At 43.5% G+C, this 22,533-nt stretch overlaps 1 protein-coding gene across 4 annotated transcripts in view; it reads left to right on the forward strand.

The window, feature by feature from the left end:
* kif6 (kinesin family member 6) overlaps positions 1-22,533 on the forward strand; it is a 489,217-nt gene that overhangs the window by 176,031 nt on the left and 290,653 nt on the right. For 3 of the 4 annotated variants that reach the window (XM_067985160.1, XM_067985162.1, XM_067985164.1), the window contains exons 12-13: positions 1,906-2,047; positions 10,303-10,518. In XM_067985160.1, coding sequence (XP_067841261.1) covers positions 1,906-2,047; positions 10,303-10,518 — 358 coding nt within the window. The remainder of the gene's footprint in view (positions 1-1,905; positions 2,048-10,302; positions 10,519-22,533) is intronic. The other variant, XM_067985163.1, reaches the window with a different exon arrangement.

Consider the following 22,533-nt stretch of genomic DNA (forward strand, 5'->3'; position numbering starts at 1 on the left):
GTTCAGTTTGGGCAACTTGTTCAATATTGGTGCAGTATTAATAGATGTCAGTAATATCAGTTTTTTGCCTCTCTTTCAGTAACCTCCCCTCCAGACCTGAAGGCCTGCTGCTGGGGTACACTGCCACAAGCACTGGCAGGCCTCCAGTACCTTGTCCATGAGACTGTTCCTTCATTTGGAAAGTGTCTTTTCAGTTGAAGGATGGAGTCACAGGCAAATCTGATCCTGCCCTCACATGGCATACACACATGCCCACTTTCCAGCAGAGGTCTCTGGAAAGCCATTAGGAGCAGGAACTCTGAGTCATTTTTCCTCCCCTCCATAGTCCAAGAGCACCAATGTCAATTGTAACATGCTTACCACAACCCTAATTAAAGTCAGCTACCTTAATACAGTGCAGTGATCAGATCTGGGACCTTCCTGACATGTACGTCTCAGTATGACTGCAAATTGACCAACTGAGACATTGGGGGAATTTAAACTCCTGGGTGGAAAGGTGGTCAGACGTGTGGGTCGTCACCCAGGAGCTCCTGGGCGACGACCCACACGTCTGACCACCTTTTAACAGCCAGGCCTCATTAACATTCAACTGGCCAGCTGCCTGCCCGAAACAGGCCTCTGGAGGCAGCTTGCTGGTTTGTGGTCTGCGTAGTTCGGGCAGCCTGGAGGGTGCCAGGCCGGGAGAACATAAGAACATAAGAAATAGGAGCAGGAATAGGCCATATGGCCCCTCGAGCCTGCTCCGCCATTCAATATCACGACTGATCTTCTACCTCAAATCCACTTTCCCTCCCTATCCCCATATCCCAGGGATCAAACCTGGGACCTTCCTGACATGTACGGCTCAGTATGACTGCAAATTGACCAACTGAGACATTAGGGGGAGTCAGGTAAGGGTGGAGGGAGATCGGGCGGGTTTTGAGTGGCAGAAGGAGGGGGAGCACTGGGCGGCAGGGTCACCAAACTTCCTTTGTGGGGCCTGGAGGAGCACCCTTGCTGTTCCTGGTCCCACAAAAATAAATTTTAAACTTACCCAACAGGGCCTCTGCTAGGTGTCCGGCAGGTGTTACTGAGCAGTGCGCCTGCGACAGAGGCTTCGTTTAGTGGGCAGTTAAAATTACATCAGGATCCGGATGACATCAGAGGACCCTAATTTGCATTTATTCATGAGACTTCCGCCTAAGTCAGGTGGGTGCCTCAACCCCCCAAGAAAACAGCAACTGCATGGCTGGAAACGAGCAGGAACCGTTGGATTTTAACTCCTGTTCCGTCTGCAATCCCCATTGAGAGAGCACCACATCCATGTTTTACAACTATTATACATCATGTCATGTACATTTACAAAGCAGGTTGAAGGCACGTAGGAGTAAAGCATCATTACTGAACATTCTCTTCATTTTGACTTCATGATTCCAATGATTGAAAAGATCTTGAGTTTCATAATCCTTGATCTCACATTGTTGGGGAGAATTTAGCTCAGTGATATCATAAATGAAGTCTTTAGGAAGGAGTGAAAAATGTCCTCATTTTAAAAGTCTAGTCCAAAGGCATAATAAAACAAATATCGCCTCCTCTTAGAACTATAATGGTCCAAAGGTTACAGAGGGCATGTTATAATTCCTTTGGCTTTCTGCATTATAACATGCTGTCACTTCAGCAATGTACCCACAGTAGCCCAGGGCATGGTGGGTTGGAATGATGTGGCATGACATACTAGCACTGTTCAAACGATACCAATCTTTATTTTTACAATCCTTATGGAGACAGAAGCCAGTCAAATTCCAACAACTACTTGTCTAGAAATGAGCAAAATATTTATAGTAATCTCTGCGTGGAATGTGCTAAGTTAATCTTTAAAACAAGTGACATCACCAGAATTTTCCCCCATTTCCTTCCCTGTGCCAGTGTTTAGTGAACGAGATGAAACGGTCTAGTCCTGGCCTGAAGATAGAGAATGGACTCTCGTCCCCTGATCCCCCTGGAGATGCTGTCATTAATACAGAGATGAAATTAAGAGATATTGTGCAGCAACGAGATAATGAAATCAGTATCCTTTTATGTTTACATTCAGTTCCTTGAACTAACCATTTAATACCTCTACAGCAATTAACCTAATTACTCTGCAGTTTTTGTAGATCTTTTATTATATCATTGTTCTTCCAGATAAGGGAGGACGCGGACTTGGGAGGTGCAGCCGAAGAAACCTTTGTGAGTTGCTGCAGTGCATCCTGCAGATAGAACACACTGTAACTACGATACACCAGTGGTGGAGGGGGTGGATGTTTAGTTTATTGAATGAAGTGCCAATCAACTGTTTTGCCCTGGATGGTGTCGAACTTCTTGAGTGTTGTTGCAGCTGCATCCATCCAGGAAAATGGAGAGTATTACATCACACTCCTGACTTGTGCCTTGTTGTTGGTGGAGAGGCTTTTGTACCCCCTCCTTTGCTTCCCCCTATTCTTACCTCCATCAAGTGTGAGGATTTAATGGATTTTTTTCATCTAGAAGATCAAGATTATGACCTCAGTAACCCCAGCCTCCTCCCCTTCCCCTCAGCCTCCATACCCCAATAATAACCTCATGTCACCCAGTAGCTTCTCTCATATCTCCTCACCTTCATCAAACTCATCTTCTTCATGGGATCCACCGTTTGCATCCTCAATCCGATTCCTTACCACAATACTACCTCTCCTTGGCCCAACACTTGCTAACATTGATAATGGCTTTGTTCCTCTGCCCTTCAAAACTGCTGTCATCATCCCCTTCTCAAAAAGAACACCCTTGGCCCTTCCATCTAAGTCCTCGAATGTGTCATTGCCGCTCAACTCAATGCCCATCGCTCCCACCACCCCCTGTTCAAAACCTTTCAGTGTGGTTTTTGCCCTGCTCACAGCACTGACATCGCATGGACAAAGTCACCAACAGCATCTTTTATTCCCCTTTCTGCTCCTTGATCTCCTTGTAGTGTTCAATGTTGTTTACCACTCAATCCTCTTCCACCATCTCCTCTGTAGTCTACCTCTATGGCATCATCCTTAGTTCAACTCCTACTTGTCTGAGCATAGCCAATGCATCCCCTACAATGGATCTCCTCTTATCCCCACACAATTATGTTGAGAGTGTTCCAAAGCTCCATCTTTGGCCCTCTCCTTTTCTACATGATTTCCTTTGGCTTAGCATCCATTGGCATGAGGTCAGCTTCTATATGTATGCTGAAAACACCCAACTCTACTTCACCAAAACCCTTGATTCTATGACTCTGTGTTTTCCGACATTCAGTGGGTGCGCAAGAGCTTTCTCCAACTTTACATGGGCAAGACTGAAGCCACCCTGTTGGCTCCTGACAAAAACTTTGCACTGAAGCCCCTGATTCCATCTCCCTCCCCAGCTGTTTTCTGGGGCTGAACCCAATGGTACGCAACTTTGTTGTCCTGTTGGATCCTGAGCTGATTTCAAATCTCCTATTCAACGTCAGGACAGCATATTTTCACCTCCACGACATTGCTCTCCTTCCCCTTAACTCACAGCCACCAAAACCCTCATCCACACTTGATTTCACTAATGCTCTCCTCACTGGCCTCCCAAGTTTCACCCGACACAAATTCATAGAATTGGAATTTCTTAGAAATTCAGCTTGCAACTGCCCAGGTATCATTCTGGTGAATCTACGCTATGCCTCCTCCAAGGCTAATATATCCTTCCTGAGGTGCAGTGCCCAAAACTGAACGCAGTATTCCTGATGGGGCCTGATCAAGGCTCTGTATAACCGAAGCATTACTTCCTCCCCTTTGTATTCTAGACTCTTTGAGCTAAAGACCAACATTCCATTAGTCTTTTTACACTTGTGCGCTGGCTTTTAGTGATTTGTGCACATGGACACCCAAATCACTTTGCTCCTTTTTTAAAATTCGTTCATTGGGTGTGGGCGTCGCTGGCGAGGCCAGCATTTATTGCCCATCCCTAATTGCCCTCGAGAAGGTGGTGGTGAGCCGCCTTCTTGAACTGCTGCAGTGCTGTTAGGAAGGGAGTTCCAGGATTTTGACCCAGCGACAATGAAGGAACGGCAATATATTTCCAAGTCGGGATGGTGTGTGACTTGGAGGGGAACGTGCAGGTGGTGTTGTTCCCATGCGCCTGCTGCTCTTGTCCTTCTAGGTGGTAGAGGTCGCGGGTTTGGGAGGTGCTGTCGAAGAAGCCTTGGCGAGTTGCTGCAGTGCATCTTGTGGATGGTGCACACTGCAGCCACAGTGCGCCGGTGGTGAAGGGAGTGAATGTTTAGGGTGGTGGATGGGGTGCCAATCAAGCGGGCTGCTTTATCTTGGATGGTGTCGAGCTTCTTGAGTGTTGTTGGAGCTGCACTCATCCAGGCAAGTGGAGAGTATTCCATCACACTCCTGACTTGTGCCTTGTAGATGGTGGAAAGGCTTTGGGGAGTCAGGAGGTGAGTCACTCGCCGCAGAATACCCAGCCTCTGACCTGCTCTCGTAGCCACAGTATTTATATGGCTGGTCCAGTTAAGTTTCTGGTCAATGGTGACCCCCAGGATGTTGATGGTGGGGGATTCGGCGATGGTAATGCCGTTGAATGTCAAGGGGAGGTGGTTAGACTCTCTCTTGTTGGAGATGGTCATTGCCTGGCACTTATCTGGCGCGAATGTTACTTGCCACTTATGAGCCCAAGCCTGGATGTTGTCCAGGTCTTGCTGCATGCGGGCTCGGACTGCTTCATTATCTGAGGGGTTGAGAATGGAACTGAACACTGTGCAGTCATCAGCGAACATCCCCATTTCTGACCTTATGATGGAGGGAAGATCATTGATGAAGCAGCTGAAGATGGTTGGGCCTAGGACACTGCCCTGAGGAACTCCTGCAGCAATGCCCTGAGGCTGAGATGATTGGCCTCCAACAACCACTACCATCTTCCTTTGTGCTAGGTATGACTCCAGCCACTGGAGAGTTTTCCCCCTGATTCCCATTGACTTCAATTTTACTAGGGCTCCTTGGTGCCACACTCGGTCAAATGCTGCCTTGATGTCAAGGGCAGTCACTCTCACCTCACCTCTGGAATTCAGCTCTTTTGTCCATGTTTGGACCAAGGCTGTAATGAGGTCTGGAGCCGAGTGGTCCTGGCGGAACCCAAACTGAGCATCGGTGAGCAGGTTATTGGTGAGTAAGTGCCGCTTGATAGCACTGTCGATGACACCTTCCATCACTTTGCTGATGATTGAGAGTAGACTGATGGGGCGGTAATTGGCCGGATTGGATTTGTCCTGCTTTTTGTGGACAGGACATACCTGGGCAATTTTCCTCATTGTCGGGTAGATGCCAGTGTTGTAGCTGTACTGGAACAGCTTGGCTAGAGGCGCAGCTAGTTCTGGAGCACAAGTCTTCAGCACTACAGCTGGGATGTTGTCGGGGCCCATAGCCTTTGCTGTATCCAGTGCACTCAGCCGTTTCTTGATATCACGTGGAATGAATCGAATTGGCCGAAGACTGGCTTCCGTGATGGTGGGGATATCGGGAGGAGTCTGAGATGGATCATCCACTCGGCACTTCTGGCTGAAGATGGTTGCAAACGCTTTAGCCTTGTCTTTTGCACTCACGTGCTGGACTCCGCCATCATTGAGAATGGGGATGTTTGCAGAGCCTCCTCCTCCCGTTATTTGTTTAATTGTCCACCACCATTCACGACTGGATGTGGCAGGACTGCAGAGCTTTGATCTGATCCGTTGGTTATGGAATCGCTTAGCTCTGTCTATAGCATGTTGCTTCCGCTGTTTAGCATGCATGTAGTCCTGAGTTGTAGCTTCACCAGGTTGGCATCTCATTTTTAGGTACGCCTGGTGCTGCTCCTGGCATGCTCTTCTACACTCCTCATTGAACCAGGGTTGATCCCCTGGCTTGTTGGTAATGGTAGAGTGAGGAATATGCCGGGCCATGAGGTTACAGATTGTGCTGGAATACAATTCTGCTGCTGCTGATGGCCCACAGCGCCTCATGGATGCCCAGTTTTCAGCTGCTAGATCCATTCTGAATCTGTCCCATTTAGCACGTTGGTAGTGCCACACAACACGTTGGATGGTGTCCTCAGTGCGAAGACGGGACTTCATTTCCACGAGGACTGTGCGGTGGTCACTCCTACCAATACTGTCATGGACAGGTGCATTTGCGACAGGTAGATTGGTGAGGACGAGGTGAAGTAAGTTTTTCCCTCGTGTTGGTTCGCTCACCACCTGCCGCAGGCCCAGTCTAGCAGCTATGTCCTTCAGGACTCGGCCAGCTCGGTCAGTCGTGGTGCTACCGAGCCACTCTTGGTGATGGACATTGAAGTCCCCCACCCAGAGTACATTTTGTGCCCTTGCTACCCTCAGTGCTTCCTCCAAGTGGTGCTCAACATGGAGGAGGACTGATAGGTGGTAATCAGCAGGAGGTTTCCGTGCCCATGTTTGACCTGATGCCATGAGATTTCATGGGGTCCAGAGTCAATGTTGAGGACTCCCAGGGCCACTCCCTCCTGACTGTATATCACTGTACCGCCACCTCTGGTGGGTCTGTCCTGCCGGTGGGACAGGACATACCCAGGGATGGTGATGGAAGAGTCTGGGACGTTGGCTGAAAGATATGATTCTGTGAGTATGGCTATGTCAGGCTGTTGCTTGACTAGTCTATGGGACAGCTCTCCCAATTTTGGCACAAGTCCCCAGATGTTAGTAAGGAGGACCTTGCAGGGTCGACTGGGCTTGGTGTTTTGCCGTTGTCGTGTCCGGTGCCTAGTGGTCCGACGCCGGGTGGTCCGTCCGGTTTTATTCTTATTGTGACTTTTCGTAGCGAGATTTTACAACTGAGTGGCTTGCTAGGCCATTTCAGAGGGCAATTAAGAATCAACCACATTGCTGTGGGTCTGGAGTCACATATAGGCCAGACCGGGTAAGGATGGCAGGTTTCCTTCCCTAAAGGACATTGGTGAACCAGATGGGTTTTTACGACAATCCGGTAGTTTCATGGCCATCATTACTGATACTGGTATTTTAATTCCAGATTTTTATTTAATTAATTGAATTTAATTAATTAATTGAATTTAAATTCGCCAGCTGCCGTGGCGGGATTTGAACTCATGTCTCTGGATTTTAGTCCAGGCCTCTGGATTACTAGCCCAGTAACATAACCACTGTGCTACCGTGCCCCGTTACAGTTCCGAGTCTCTTGTCATTTAGGAAATATTCCGATTTATTGTTCTTGCATCTAAAGTGGATGACCTCATACCTCCCAACATTGAACTCCATCTGCCACAGTTTTGCCCACTCACTTAATCCGTCCATGTCCCTTTGTAATTTCCTGCTCCCATCTACACAACTCACTGTCATCTGCAAACTTGGATATACAACTCTCTATTCCCTCATTCAAGTCATTGATAAATATACTGACAAGTTAAGGCCCCAGTACAGGTTCCAGGGAACAGCACTTGTCACATCCTGCCAATCAGAGTACATTCCCTTTTTCCCTACTCTCTGCCTCCTCCCTCCCAACCAATTACCTACCCATGTCACACGGTTACCTCCGATTCCGTGTGCTTTTATTTTTTCTAATAATTTCTTGTGCTGAACCTTATCAGATATCTTCTGGAAGTCCATATAGACAAAATCCATCGTCACGCCCCTGTCCACCATGTTAGTGACCTCCTCAAATAATTCAACTATATTAGTCAGACATGATCTACCCTTCACAAATCCATGTTGACTCTCTTTGATCAGCTCATACTTGTTCAAGTACTCAGTCACTATATCCCTGTTGATAGATTCCAGTAACTTCCCCATAACTGACATTAACTGACGGGACTGTAGTTTCTTGGTTTCTCCCTCCATCCTTTCTTAAATAACGGAGCGACATTTGCAATTTTCCAATCCAAAGGCACAATTCCCAAATCTAAAGAGCTTTGGAAAATTATGACTAATGCATCAGCAATTTCCTCACCTGTTTGTTTTAATATCCTAGGGTGGAAACCATCAGGTCCTGGAGATTTGTCTATGTTAAGTCCAATTGTTTTTTTTTCCATTACCATTTTCTTACTTATATGATATCCAATAAGTTAGAATCATGGAAAGGTTACAGCACGGAAGGAGGCCATTCTGCCATCGAGTCCGTGCCGGCTCTATGCAAGAGCAAACCAGCTAGTCCCACTCCCCTGCCCTATCCCCGTAGCCCTGCAAATTTTTTCCTTTCAAATAATTATCCAGTTCCCTTTTGAAGGCCATGATTGAATCTGCCTCCACCACCCTCTCTGGCAGTGCATTCCAGATCCTAACTACTCGCTGTGTAAAAAAGTTTTTCCTCATGTCACCTTTGGTTCTTTTGCCAATCACCTTAAATCTATGTCCTCTGGTTCTTGACCCTTCCGCCAATGGGAACAGTTTCTCTCTATCTACTCTTCATGATTTTGAATACCTCTATCAAATCTCCTTGCAACCATCTCTGTTCCAAGGAGAACAACCCCAGCTTCTCTAGTCTATCCACGTGCTAAAGTCCCTCATCCCTGGAATCATTCTAGTAAATCTCTTCTACACCCTCTCTAAGGCCTTCACATCCTTCCTAAAGCGCGGTGCCCAGAACTGGACACAATACTCCAGTTGTGGCTGAACCAGCGTTCATCATGACTTCCATACTTTTGTACTCTGTGCCTCTATTTATAAAGCCCAGGATCCCATATGTTTTTTTAACCGCTTTCTCAACCTACCCTGCCACCTTCAATGATTTGTGCACACATACCCCCAGATCTCTCTGTTCCTGTACCCCTTTTAGAGTTGTGCCCTCTCGTTTATATTGCCTCTCCTTGTTCTTCCTACTGAAAAGTATCACTTCGCATTTTTCTGTGTTAAATTTCATCTGCCACGTGTCCTCCCATGCCATCAGCCTGTCTCTATCCTCTAGAGGTCTATCACTATCCTCCTCACTGTTTACTCCCCTTCCAAGTTTTGTGTCATGTGCAAATTTTGAAATTGTGCCCTGTGCACCCAAGACCAAGTCATTAATATATATCAAGAAAAGCAGTGGTCCCAGCACTGACCCCTGAGAAATACCACTGTACACCTCCCTCCAGTCTGAAAAACAACCATTCTGTTTCCTGTCCCTTAGCCAATTCTGTATCCATGTTGCTTCTGCCCCCTTTGTTCTATGAGCAGCAATCTTGATGATAAACCTACCGTGCGGCTCTTTATCAAATGCCTTTTGAAAGTCCATATACAACACACCAACTGCATTTCCCTCATCTACCCTCTCTGTTACCTCATCAAAATCAGGTTAGTTAAACACGATTCGCCTTTAACAAATCTGTGCTGGCTTTCCCTAATCAATCCACACTCGTCCAAGTGACTGTTAATTATATCCCGGACTATCATTTCTAAAAGTATCCCCACTACTGAGGTTAAACTGACTGGCCTATAGTTGCTTTTTTGAACAAGGGTGTAACATTTGCAATTCTCCAGTCCTCTGGCACTACTCCCGCATCTACGATGTTTGGAAGATTATGGCTAGTACCTCCACAATTTCCATCCTTACTTCCCTCAGCAACCTAGGATGCATCCCATCCAGACCGGGTGACTTATCTACTTTAAGTACAGCTAGTCTTTTAAGTACCTCTTCTTTATCAATTTTTAGCCCATCCAGTCTCTCAACTATATCTTCCTTTACTGAGACTCTGGCGGCATCTTCTTCCTTGATAAAGACAGATGCAAAGTACTCATTTAGTACCTCTGCCATCCCCTCTGCCTCCATGAGTAGGTATCCTTTTTGGTCCCTAATTGGCCCCACCCCTCCTCTTACTACCCATTTACTGTTTACATGCCTGTAGAAGACTTTTGGATTTCCTTTTATGTTGGCCGCCAGTCTATTCACATACTCTCTCTTTGCCTCTCTTATTTCCTTTTTCACGTCCCCTCTGAACTTTCTATATTCTGCCTGGGTTCTCACTTGTGTTACTGACCTGACATTTGTCGTACGCCCCTTTTTTCTGTTTCATATTACTCACTATCTCTTTTGTCATCCAGGGAGCTCTGTCTGCAGTTGCCCTACCTTTCTGCCTCGTGGGAATGTGCCTAGACTGCATCCGATCCATCTCCTCCTTAAAGGCCTCCTTAAAGTTCTTTCCCTTGACTTATTTTTAGGTTCCCTTGTACTGTTAGTATTTTGTCCCTTTCCTGTACAGTGAAATCGGATACAAAGAACTCATTTAAATCACCATTTCCTTATTATCCATTATAGTATTGCAAAGACTGTTCTCATTGTTAGTTTCCTTCAATGGCTGCTTCAGACATTCTAGTGAACATGTTAAAGAAAGAGAAGAAGAGGGCACAGGATGCCATCAACCAAATAAACTCGGACAATTATGGGAATACACCACCCTCTAGTGCCCAATCCTCAAAAGATTTCAGCTCAGGTGAGGGGTCAAGACGGTTTTCTGAAGCAGGATTTGTCAGCAACATGAGCTCTTCAGGGTCTGTGTCCACCTTCAATTGTAGGAGAATAGGTAAGCACCTTAACATTAGTCTGTGTTTTTGAATCACTTGCTAGAACCTAATGATGGCTACATTTTGGTAATCATTCTTCTGAGGTTTCATTGCAGCTAATCATAGTAGAAACAGCACAGGAGGAGGCCATTCGGCCCATCGTGCCTGTGCCGGCTCTTTGAAAGAGCTACCAATTAGTCCCATTCTATAGAATTTTAGTAAAAGTCTTCAAGTAAAATATAATAATGAAAGACTTGCATTTATACAGCTCCCACCACAACCCCAGGACATCCCAACGCGCCACACAGCCAATGAAGTACTTTTGAAGTGTAGTCACTATTGTAATGTAATAATGCACATTACAATGTGATGAGTGACCATTTCTGAGATGGGTAGCAATCCAACTTTTTCAATGTAATGACATTTAGTCTGCTGAGTGATATGCTTTGGATCAGATTGACATGCTACATAGTGTATATTCAGAGATTGCTTTTTATGTTTGGGCGTGCTATCACCTAAGCTAGAAGGTGTGGAACATTTTATTATCTATATCCATTGACAATGCCGGGTTATCATCAGTCACCTTCAGTGCAGAGCTTTAGCTATGTTTGTCTGATTATGAAATTTGACACCAATTACATAGGAGGACTCCTGCTGTACCAGTGTAAGATTGTTACTTTCTGTCCAATGCGTTTCTGAATGAAATTGCTGAATTGATACCAATTAGTGGTTCTCTGACTGTGATTTCTCAAACTCTCTATTGTGTGAAATCGCTACTGGTTTAATCACACTTGAAGCCCAAAAAATAAAAGTTCAGTTAAGTTTTACTGGAGTTTTCCTTGATTGACCTTTGGTGGCGGGGGGAGGTTGAAACTTTGGAGAATCTTTCATCAGGCAACAAATTGGGTTAGATGGAACCCACGATAGAGCGGGTTTCACATCATCTGTGAAAGGAGCAGTCTTGTTGATCAAATGGCCTTTTCCCTTTTCCATTTTTGTTGACAAAAGAAATAGAAAAGTCCAAGGAAAAGAAAACAAAGATAATTTTAAGTTTTATAAGCTATGAAGAGATTCAAAAGCAGAGCATCCTTGCCCACTTCTTGTCTTCCTTTAACACGTTCACTAGAATGTTGGAAAAATGATGGTACGGGGGGCGAATGTAAGGTACTTTGTTCAGAAACAAGGAGAAATGTTTATAAGCAACAAGCTACAGTTACTGAGTGACCCATTAAACTCATGAATTGATTGCAGCCTAGCACAGTAAATACTTATTCAAATAGGCTATTTGAAAAGATTAGAAAGTGAATTTCTGATTAAATAGTGAGTAGAAGGAATATGGTTTAGGTGGGAAAAGATGAAAATAATGAAGTAAAATCTATGAGACAGAGCGAGTTGGATGGGCTGGATTGGCCTGTTCCTATGTTCCTAAATTTCATTTACCTTACAGTCCTGTCACTACATTAGTGGGTAACATAAAAGGGAACCTAAAAGTCTTTTATAAACATATAAATAGTGAAAGGGTAGTCAAAGGAAGGGTGGGGTGGATTAGGAACCAAAAAGGAGATCTTCTTGAGGAGGCAGAGGGCATAGCAGAGGCACTAAATGAATATTTTGCATCTGTCTTCACTAAAGAGGATGCTACCAATCTCACAGTAAAGGAGGAGGCAGTAGAAAAATTGGATAGCATAAATAGATGAGGTACTTAAAAGGTTGGCAGAGCTCAAAGTAGAAAAGTCACCCTAAGTTGCTGAGGGAAGTAAGGGTGGAAATTGCGGAGGCTCTGGCCACAATTTTCCAATCCTCCTTAGATATGGGAGTGGTGTCAGAGGACTGGAGGATTGCAAATGTTATACCCCTGTTCAAAAAAGGGGAGAGGGATAAACCAGCAATTACAGCCCAGTCAGCCTAACGTCGGTGGTGGGGAACTTTTAGAGACAATAATGCGGGACAAAATTAATTGGCACTTGGAAAAATGTGGGTTAATAAATCAAAGCCAGCATAGATTTGTTAAAGGCAAATCATATTTGACTAACTTGATTGAGTTCTTTAATGAAGTAACGGAGAGGGTTGATGAGGTTAGTGCGGTTGATGTTGTGTATTTGGACTTTCAAACGGCATTTGATAAAGTACTACATTAAGGACTTAGAAACATGAAATCATAGAAAGGTTACAGCATGGAAGGAGGCCATTTGGCCCATCGTGTTTGCGCCAGCTCCATGCAAGTTAGTCCCACTCCCCCGCCCTTTCCCCGTATCCCTGCACATTTTTTCCTTTTAAGTACTTAATCAGTTCCCTTTTGAAGGCCATGATTGAATCTGCCTCCACCACCCTCTGGCAGTGCATTCCAGATCCTAAGCACTCGCTGTGTAAAAAAGCTTTTCCTCATGCCACCTTTGGATCTTTTGCCAGTCACCTTAAATCTATGTCCTCTGGTTCTTGACTCTTCCGCCAATGGGAGCAGTTTCTCTTTATCTACTCTGTCTAGACCCTTCATGATTTTGAATACCTTTATCAAATCTCCTCGCAACCGTCTCTGTTGCCCCAGCTTCTCCAGTCTATCCACTTAACTAAAGTCCCTCATCCCTGGAATCATTCTAGTAAATCTCTTCTGCACCCTCTGTAAGGCCTTCACATCTTTCCTAAAGTGCGGTGCCCAGAACAGGCACTTTTGTACTCTATGCCTCTGTTCATAAAGCCCAGGATCCCATATGCTTTTTTAACCGCTTTCTCAAACTGCCCCGCCACCTTCAATGATTTGTACCTGTCATCTGCAAATTTTGAAATTGTGCCCTGTACATCCAAGTCCAAGTCATTAATATATATCAAGAAAAGCAGTGGTCCCAGCACCGACCCCTGGGAAATACCACTGTACACCTCACTCCAGTCTGAAAAACAACCATTCACCATTACTTTCTGCTTCCTGTTATTTAGCCAATTCTGTATCCATGTTAGCAAAATTGAAGCCCATGCAATTAAAGAGACAGTGGCTGCATAGTTACGACATTCGCTAAGGGACAGAAAGCAGAGTGTTGTGTCGAATGGTTATTTTTCAAAATGGAGGGAAGTATACAGTGGTGTTCCCCAGGGGTCAGTGTTGAGACCACTACTCTTTTTGATATACATTAATGAGCTGGATTTGGGTATACAGGGCATAATTTCAAAGTTTGCAGATCACACAAAACTTGGAAATGTAGTAAAGTGAGGTGGATAGTAACAAACTTCAGGAAGACATAGACAGATTGGTGAAATGGGCAGACACAAGGCAGATGAAATTTAATGCTAAGAAGGGTGAAGTGATTCATTCTGGCAGAAAGAATGAGGGGAGGCAATATAAACTAAATGGTGCAATTTTAAAGGGGGTGCAGGAACAGAGAGACCTGGGGGTGTATGTGCACAAGTCTTTGAAGGTGGGAGGACAAGTTGAGAAGGCTGTTTAAAAGGTATATGGGATCCTTGGCTTTATCAATGGAGGCATTGAGTACAAAAGCAAGGACGTTATGCTAAACCTTTATAAAACACTAGTTAGGCCCTAGCTGGAGTATTGCGGCCAATTCTGGTCACCACACTTTAGGAAGGATATCAAGGCCTTACAGAGAGTGCAGAGGATTTATTAGGTTGGTACCAGTGATGAAATACTTCAGTTACGTGGAGAGACTAGAGAAACTGGGATTGTTCTTCTTAGAGCAGAGAAAGTTAAGGGGAGATTTGATAGAGGTGTTCAAAATCATGAAGGGTTTTGACAGAGTAAATAAGCAGAAACTGTTTCCAGTTGCAGAAGGGTCAGTAACCAGAGGACACAGATTTAAGGTAATTGACAAAAGAACCAGATGCAAAGGTGAAGGTTTGCTGTCTTCAATCTAATTTTAACAAGATTTTTCAAACTTATACAATTTACCAGAAGGTTAGACTGTACTCTCTTAACTATTAGAGTTACAACAAAACAAGAAGTACATCTCTCTGAAATGTCACATAATCCGAGGGGAGATAAAGGGAGATATCTCAGATATCTCTCATTGTTTCTTGCCAAGATCTATCCTTAAAATTACTTGTTAGAGGGGGCTGCAGAGCACTTTTGGGCAAACTTTTTCTTAAAAATAATAAAATGGAGAATATCTGATTTTTTTTTCATGTTCAATGTCCACTAATAAAATGACAGGAGCATGTATGTAGCCTTGGAATATGTGAATTCTTAAAATGCAATAAGAACATAAGTAATAGGAGCAGGAGTAGGCCCTACGGCCTCTCGAGCCTGCTCCGCCATTCAATCAGATCATGGCTGATCTTTGACCTCAACTCCACTTTCCCGCCCGATCCCCATATCCCTTGATTCTCGTAGAGTCCAAAAATCTACCTATCTCAGCCTTGAATATGTTCAGTGACTCAGCATCCACAGCCCTGTGGGGTAGAGAATTCCAAAGATTCACAACCCTCTGCATGAAGAAATTCCTCCTCATCTCAGTCTTGAATGGCCGACCCTTTATCGTGTGACGATGCCCCCTAGTTCTAGACTCTGTAGCCATGGGAAACAATCTCTCAGCATCTACCCTGTCAAGCCCCCTCATAATCTTATATGTTTCAATGAGATCACCTCTCATTCTTCTAAACTCCAGAGAGCATAGGTCCATTCTACTCAACCTCTCTTCATAAGACAACCCTCTCATCCCAGGAATTGATGTAGTGAACCGTCGTTGCACCACCTCCAAGGCAAGTATATCCTTTCTCAGATAAGGAGATCAAAATTGTATGCAGTACTCCAGTTGAGATCTCACTAAAGCCATGTACAACTGTAGTAACTCTTCCTTACTCTTGTACTCCAACCCCCTTGCAATGAAGGCCAACATGCTTTCTTAATTGCCTGTTGTACCCGCATACTAACTTTTTGTGTATCTTGTACGAGGACACCCAAGTCTCTCTGAACACCAACATTTAATAGTTTCTCACCATTTAAAAAATATTCTGTTTTTCTATTCTTCCTACCAAAGTGAATAACCTCGCATTTCCCCACATTATACTCCATCTGCCACCTTCTTGCCACTCAGTTAATCTGTCTATATCCCTTTGTGTCCTCCTCACAGCTTGTTTTGCCGCATATCTTTGTATCGTCATCAAACTTGGATACATTACTCTCGGTCCCTTTCATCTAAGTCATTAATATAGATTATAAATAGCTGAGGCCCAAGCACCGATCCTTGCCTGCCAACTTGAGAATGACCCGTTTATCCCTACTCTCTGTTTTCTCTCCTTTAGCTAATCCTCTATCCATGCTAATATATTACCCCCAACCCCATGAGCCCTTACCTTGTGTAACAACCTTTTATGTGGCACCTTATCGAATGCCTTTTGAAAATCCGAATATACTACATCCACTTTATCTACCCTGCTGGTTACATTCTCAAAGAACTCTAATAAGTTTGTCAAACATGATTTCACTTTCATAAAATCATGTTGACTCTGCCTAATCATATTATGATTTTCTAAGTACCCTGTTTCTACTTCCTTAATAATGGATTCCAGCAGTTTCCCTACGACCGATGTCAGGCTAACTGGCCTGTAGTTCCCTGTTTTCTCTCTCCCTCCTTTCTTGAATAGCGGAGTAACATTTACTACCTTCCAGTCCACTGGGACCGTTCCAGAATCTAGAGAATTTTGGTAGATGATAACCAATGCAACCACTATCTCCAGTGGGGTAACTCAATGTAGTTATGAGTCATTAATTATGGAGGAAAAGAAGGCACTCTCTATTTTTTGTTGGAAGGATAATTTTATCTCTTTTTTTATAGAACTCCCCCTATTTGACATGTTCCCATGATATCAGGGAAGCGACGGGTGGGCTGTGGGCTGCACTGTCCATTAATGATGTTACTGGAACAAAATCTCATGATCTTTCTTTCGTCTATTCTTGCTGATTTTTTTTTCTTCAGATTTCAAACTATGATCCGGAGAATTGGTTTGGAGGAGTAAGTCAGTTCAGCATGTGATTTAAAGTGTGTAGTTTAAAATGGAAATATGAGCAAAGCATCCTGGGGTTCACAGCTATTTCTTCGCTAAACCTTTATAAAACACTGGTTAGGCCACAGCTGGATTATTGTGTTCAATTCTGGGCACCACACTTTAGGAAAGATGTCAAGACCTGAGAGAGGGTGCAGAAGAGATTTGCTAGAATGGTGCCAGGGATGAGGAACTTCAGCTATATGGAGAGACTGGAGAAGCAGGGTTGTTCTCCTTAGAACAGAGAAGGTTAAGGGGAGATTTGATAGAGGTGTTCAAAATCATGAAGGGTTTTGATAGAGTAAATAAGCAGAAACTGTTTCCATTGGCAGAAGGGTCGGTAACCAGAGGACACAGATTTAAGGTAATTGGCAAAAGAACCAGATGCAACATGAGAAAACAAAAATTTATGCAGCAAGTTGTTATGATCTGGAATGCAGATTCAATAATAACTTTCAAAAGGGAATTGGATAAATACTTGAAGGGGAAAAATTTACTGGGCTATGGGGAAAGGGACTAATTGGATAGCTCTTTCAAAGAGCCAGCACAGGCATGATGGGCCGAATTGCCTCCTTCTGTGCTGTACCATTTTATGATTCCTTTTTTCTGGGGTGTGGAAATTTATTTAATTTTATTTATTTTTTAAAATCTTTTTCCTAAAATGGAACAAATTTATTTGGGGGAAAAATTCCATGGGAAGAAATTTAGAAAGGATCCTGAAATGAAAAATAGAAAGAAACACAAAGGAATGCTAGGAAATTTTCCAAGTTGTACTGACTTTGGGAGTGTGGGATATAAGGGTGAGCATTGTACTATTCCATGGACTGTAAGGACAAAAGATATTGTATAGTTTGAGCGATTTGTTCAGTTAATGGATTCCTGCTCTTTCAGTTGTTGGGAACTACCAAGCTGAAGTCACAGGGAAGAAAAAAAAATCGCAATGCCCGTCACCCTGGGCGACTCGTGGCAGGCGGCTATAGAGCAGCATTGTTGAAGGCCCGTGAGCTGGGTCTGCATCCATTCTGCTCGATCAAGATGATGCACAGTACAGGAAAACGCCAACAAGGCTGGGTAGAAAATAAATTACAAAAGTAGTTGTACTGACTGCCCTGTGCAGCTTTTGGGCTCTGCACTTGTTTCTGCCTTGTCACAACCGCATAAAGCATTTTCATCATACAATCTTACAGCAGAGATGGAGACCATTTGGTCAATTGTATCTGTGCTGGCTCTTTGAAAGAGCTGTCCAATTAGTCCTACACCCCAGCTCTTTCCCCGTAGCACTGCAAATTTTTCCTTTTCAAATATTTATCCAATTCCCTTTTGAATCTGCTTTCACCACCCTTTCAGGCAGTGCATTCCAGATCATAACAACTCGCTGCGTAAAAAAAATTCTCCTCATCTCCCCCCTGGTTCCCACCCTAATTTTGTGAAAATTAGAAAGTAGAAATGGCCATTTATTAGATTTTAGAAAAAAGTTTTGGCTTTTTCATTTTCTTGCATGAAATTGACAGCATTTCTCAGAAGGTTATGTGTGAGAAGCTTTAGATAAGGAATGCAAAGGTTTGAGTAAGTAATCAATCCATGCATTTTGCCAGCCACAAATGCAGTTTCTGGTTGCATCCTTTACAACTGAGTGAACCTATGGAGAACAACTTACCAACCTAAATGTAATTGGAAATAATGAGAAGTAATTTCGTACATTTAAAAGTTGTTCAGCCAGTCTTGATTGCCTTTTGAGGCCAAGCCTGTAATAAAATAGTTTACATTTCCAGAAAGTACACCATGGGACACTGAGCACAGATTAGTGAATCAGTAAGACAGCAGAGACATAATAAAGGAAGTGTAAGGTATATATGCTGCAAGGCTCAATATTGCTAAAGATATATAGTAAAGGTCCAGTAGCCAGATGCATGTTTTAAGGAGGAAATAACAAGGCCACCTCAAGAAGAAAATATAATTGCACATAAATGATAAGGTACAGAGTTAAATAATGCAAAGGTTGCATCGCATTTTCCCCTTCCCCCTATGTTTGCTGGTCATAAAATGCGCTTCAAACAAAGTATGTCTTATGCACCAGAATTTATGGTGTATGGAGCAGGATTGTAGTTGGGTTAAAGTGTAAAAGGCACAGAATGTTCAGTACTCTTCAGTACTGTTTCCCAACTGCGACTTTGGTATTTTGGTCTGTAAACAAATCTGCAGCTGAATCGGACAGCTTCTGCCATCCCGAGTGTGCTGCAGAGACTCTGATCTTTGATCCCAATAAGTAAAAGGTTTGCTCTGACAAACAAATGCTTCCTGTGAACGTTGTACTAATTAATCTTTTGTTGCCATATTCCATTGCACAGGCACTCTGAAGCCCAGCTTAATGATACGACTGATGTGACCAGTGTAGCACATTGAATGACTACAGCTGTCTCTTTCTTGATTTCATTTGGTTTTGTTGCTCATTGCACAGCCTCCGTCTTCTCTCAGATCTCTTGGTTATACGGTTCACCCCTCCATCTGAGGGAAGATGGGCCTCCGGTCTTTCTGCCAATATTGTTCCTGATCCAGCTGCATTGAGGTATATGACAGCAGCTTGGGGCAATAGTCCTTCTGATTTCTTTTACCCTTCTCCCTCCTTCCCACTCTGTGGGAATCTGCTGGTATATGATCTTCTCCATTGATGGTGCATCTGAGATTTAAAAACATGCTGCATTGGGGGATCATTGGACAGCCTGTCTGGCACAGTGCATTGTCAATCTAACTTGCAGGCCATTCAGCTCCATTTGGTCCACTGAAGGAAAGGCTATTTGATCTTCTATTAAAATATGCAAGGTGATGCATTTCGGTAGGAAAAATTAGGAGAGGCAATATAAACTAGAGGGCACAATTCTAAAAGGGGTGGAGGAACAGAGGGATTTGGGGGTGTATGTGCATAAATCGTTGAAGGTGTTAGGGCAGGTTGAGAAAGCGGTTAAAAAAGCATATGGGGTCCTGGGCTTTATAAATAAAGGCATAGAGTACAAAAGCAAGGCAGTCATGATGAACCTTTATAAAACACTGGTTCGGCCACAACTGGAGTGTTGTGTCCAGTTCTGGGCACCACACTTTAGGAAGGATGTGAAGGCCTTAGAGAGGATGCAGAGGAGATTTACAAGAATGATTCCAGGGATGAGGGATTTAAATTACGGGGATAGACTGGAGAAACTGGGATTGTTCTCCTTGGAGGTTGAGAAGAGATTTGATAGAGGTGTTCAAAATCATGAAGGGTCTAGACAGAGTGAATAGAGAGAAATTGTTCCCATTGGCGGAAGGATCAAGAACCAGAGGGCATAGATTTAAGGTGATTGGCAAAAGAACCAAAGGTGATATGAGGAAAACCTTTTTTACACAGTGAGTGGTTAGGATCTGGAATGCACTGCCCGAGGGTGTGGTGGAGGCAGATTCAATCATGGCCTTCAAAAGGGAACTGGATAAGTACTTGAAACGAAAAAATGTGCAGGGCTACGGAGATAGAGCAGGGCAGTGGGACTAGCTGTATTGCTCATGCATAGAGCCGGTGCAGACTCGATGGGCTGAATGGCCTCCTTCCATACTGTAACTTTCTATGATTCTATGATTTCAACTCTACCGGCATCCAACCGCGTTTTGAACATCCCTAAAATCTGCAACTCTACTACCCAGCCTGCCAGATTATTGCAGAGATTCATCACACTTTGCATCAAGAAGAATTTAACAAATTAGGGAGGGGAAATGGCCAACATCAATCTGAACACTAAATTAACTAAATAAGACAGAAATTATTGGAAGTGCACAGCTTCTCAAAAGAAGAAATAAATTGAAATTTGACTGAATACCTTTTAATTCAGTTGCAAACCTGCAATAGATGTCACTTGAATCTGAAGACCACCAAATCTCAGTGCCAACGTTATCCATTATAGACAGGATCTCACTGTAGCAGGCTAGTTACAAGTAATGGGAGTCTCTGTATAGATGCATGCCAAGTCACAAATCCAAGGGGATCAAATGAATCCTGGGATATGGGTCTGATCCAAGACAACAGTTCTTCGGAAGAGACAGGATCCTTTCCAGAAAATCTGGGAACCATTATCACAATTTTTTGAAAAGGTCATAAAGGGATGGGACTAAAAGCTAATGTTAATGATAGTAATGTTACAGGCTGGTTTTGAGAACAGCCATTTTAAGCCAAGCTTACCATACAATGTGAAGAGACAAGTTTTAAAGGTAGATTAAAAACCCCAACAAAAGCAGTTTTTTACTCTTGCATTCACACTGACAAATAGTTATTTGGTTCCCCAAATTCTGGAGAAACAGACAGGTGCAGCTTTTGGTCAGGGGCAATGTCAGTGAGGCATAGGCTTGGAATTTCCTGGTACATTTTGTCATAAGATCAGCATTGTTCCATTTTTTCCAAGAAAATTTGTGTTTGACAACTGATTTATGGCGGTTTCACTTTGAAACATTGCTATGTGCAAATTTCCTCAACGATTTGTACTGTTTCCGAGATACGTTCACAGAAGCCCTCTGCCGTTCACTTACCTAGCTCAGCACCACATACAAACGACCAGCTCACATGAATTTCCTGGAGCTATATGAACGAAGCACTGGCGTAGACCTACGCCCAAACATTTAGACGCAGTACAGCCCAAATACAGTTTGATATCACCGTAACTAAGAATTATGGAGTTTGATATCGATTTTCTTCACAATTTTGTTTATTGAATTTTTCTTACTGAGACCTGCACTATATTTAACCATAAAGTCTCCGCGCATCCAAAAGTTTTTGGATCCTTTGTTCTTCAAAATGATCCCAAAAAGTGCTGCTCTTGGTATGGCCGTTGCCTAGATCTGTAGCTAGTGTCCTACCTCACAATGGTTACATCTAAGACATCATCTCAAGATAGCCGTAAGATTCTGGTAATGGTGTTTGCACCCTACACACCATGAGCCCTGGACAGAATGTTTCTTCAGGTTTTGGGTTAAAACCTCAATCACCATCTTTGACAATGGTGACAATTGGGGAAAAAGGCACATGCAGAATACTTGAACCCAAATCCACTGGTCTCCAGTGGAATCCAGATGACACACGAGCAGGCTTGAACTACGAGTGGTACAATTAACCTTGTTGAATTTCAATTGTAGTGCAAGACTAATCGACTTGTGTATGGGTAAACAGCGCTACAGTGGTCTAATTTATATATGAACACTGAAGGACTCCTATGTGATCCTTCTGCAAAGACATGAGTCAGTTGTTGCTGGAATTACTCAGTCATACACTTGGCTCATTATTTGGCTGATGTGGAGCGTATAACAGTTGACTCCTTGGATTGGACACTGATACACCCTTTTGATACTTGGGCTATCCAAAAATAGATTTATATGAGAAAGTAGCAGCAATCAGGTCCCACGCTATTGCTTAAGGACCATGGACAACAAGGCATGGAAATTAGCTAGCTTGTTGCTGTCATGAAAGCAAATTTGTCTTTGTGCATTTCCTCCACCCCCTCTGATTCTTAAAGTATTGCAAAAGATAAAGGTGTAGAAAGGACCAATCATTTTGATTACTCCTTCAAGGCCTTGGAAGCCATAGATCTGAAACGGCCTGGCATTGAATGGTGGTAATCTGATCTCACTACCCCACTGCAAGGACCTGCTGTTCCAAATGTCAGGTCAGATTGTTCCAACAGGCTTCCCTTTGATGGCCTTTCTTTTGAAGAGAATGGCTGCTAGCCAAAGGACTACTCCCTGCTGTACTTGATACTTTCTGGTTTCCAGAAATCTTCCCTGTGTTATGTGTGATGTACAATGGAAGAAGTTTGCTCTCTGGTGCACATCCAGTAAGTTGGATTAATTGTCATGATATCGCCTACATTTTGGATATCAGCAACACTTGCTGAATTTGGATTCAAAACTAAGTTTTAACAGGGTTTATATAGAATAGCTGTTGCAATGTTCGACATTTCTTCCCAGAAAACTCCTCCAAAAGAAACGCCCCCTTGTATCCTGTTTTATGAAAGGGATTTGGAAAAGTAATCTGGCCT

This window comes from Heptranchias perlo, chromosome 5 (genome assembly GCF_035084215.1).
Source record: "Heptranchias perlo isolate sHepPer1 chromosome 5, sHepPer1.hap1, whole genome shotgun sequence".
Taxonomy (NCBI): Eukaryota; Metazoa; Chordata; class Chondrichthyes; order Hexanchiformes; family Hexanchidae; genus Heptranchias; species Heptranchias perlo.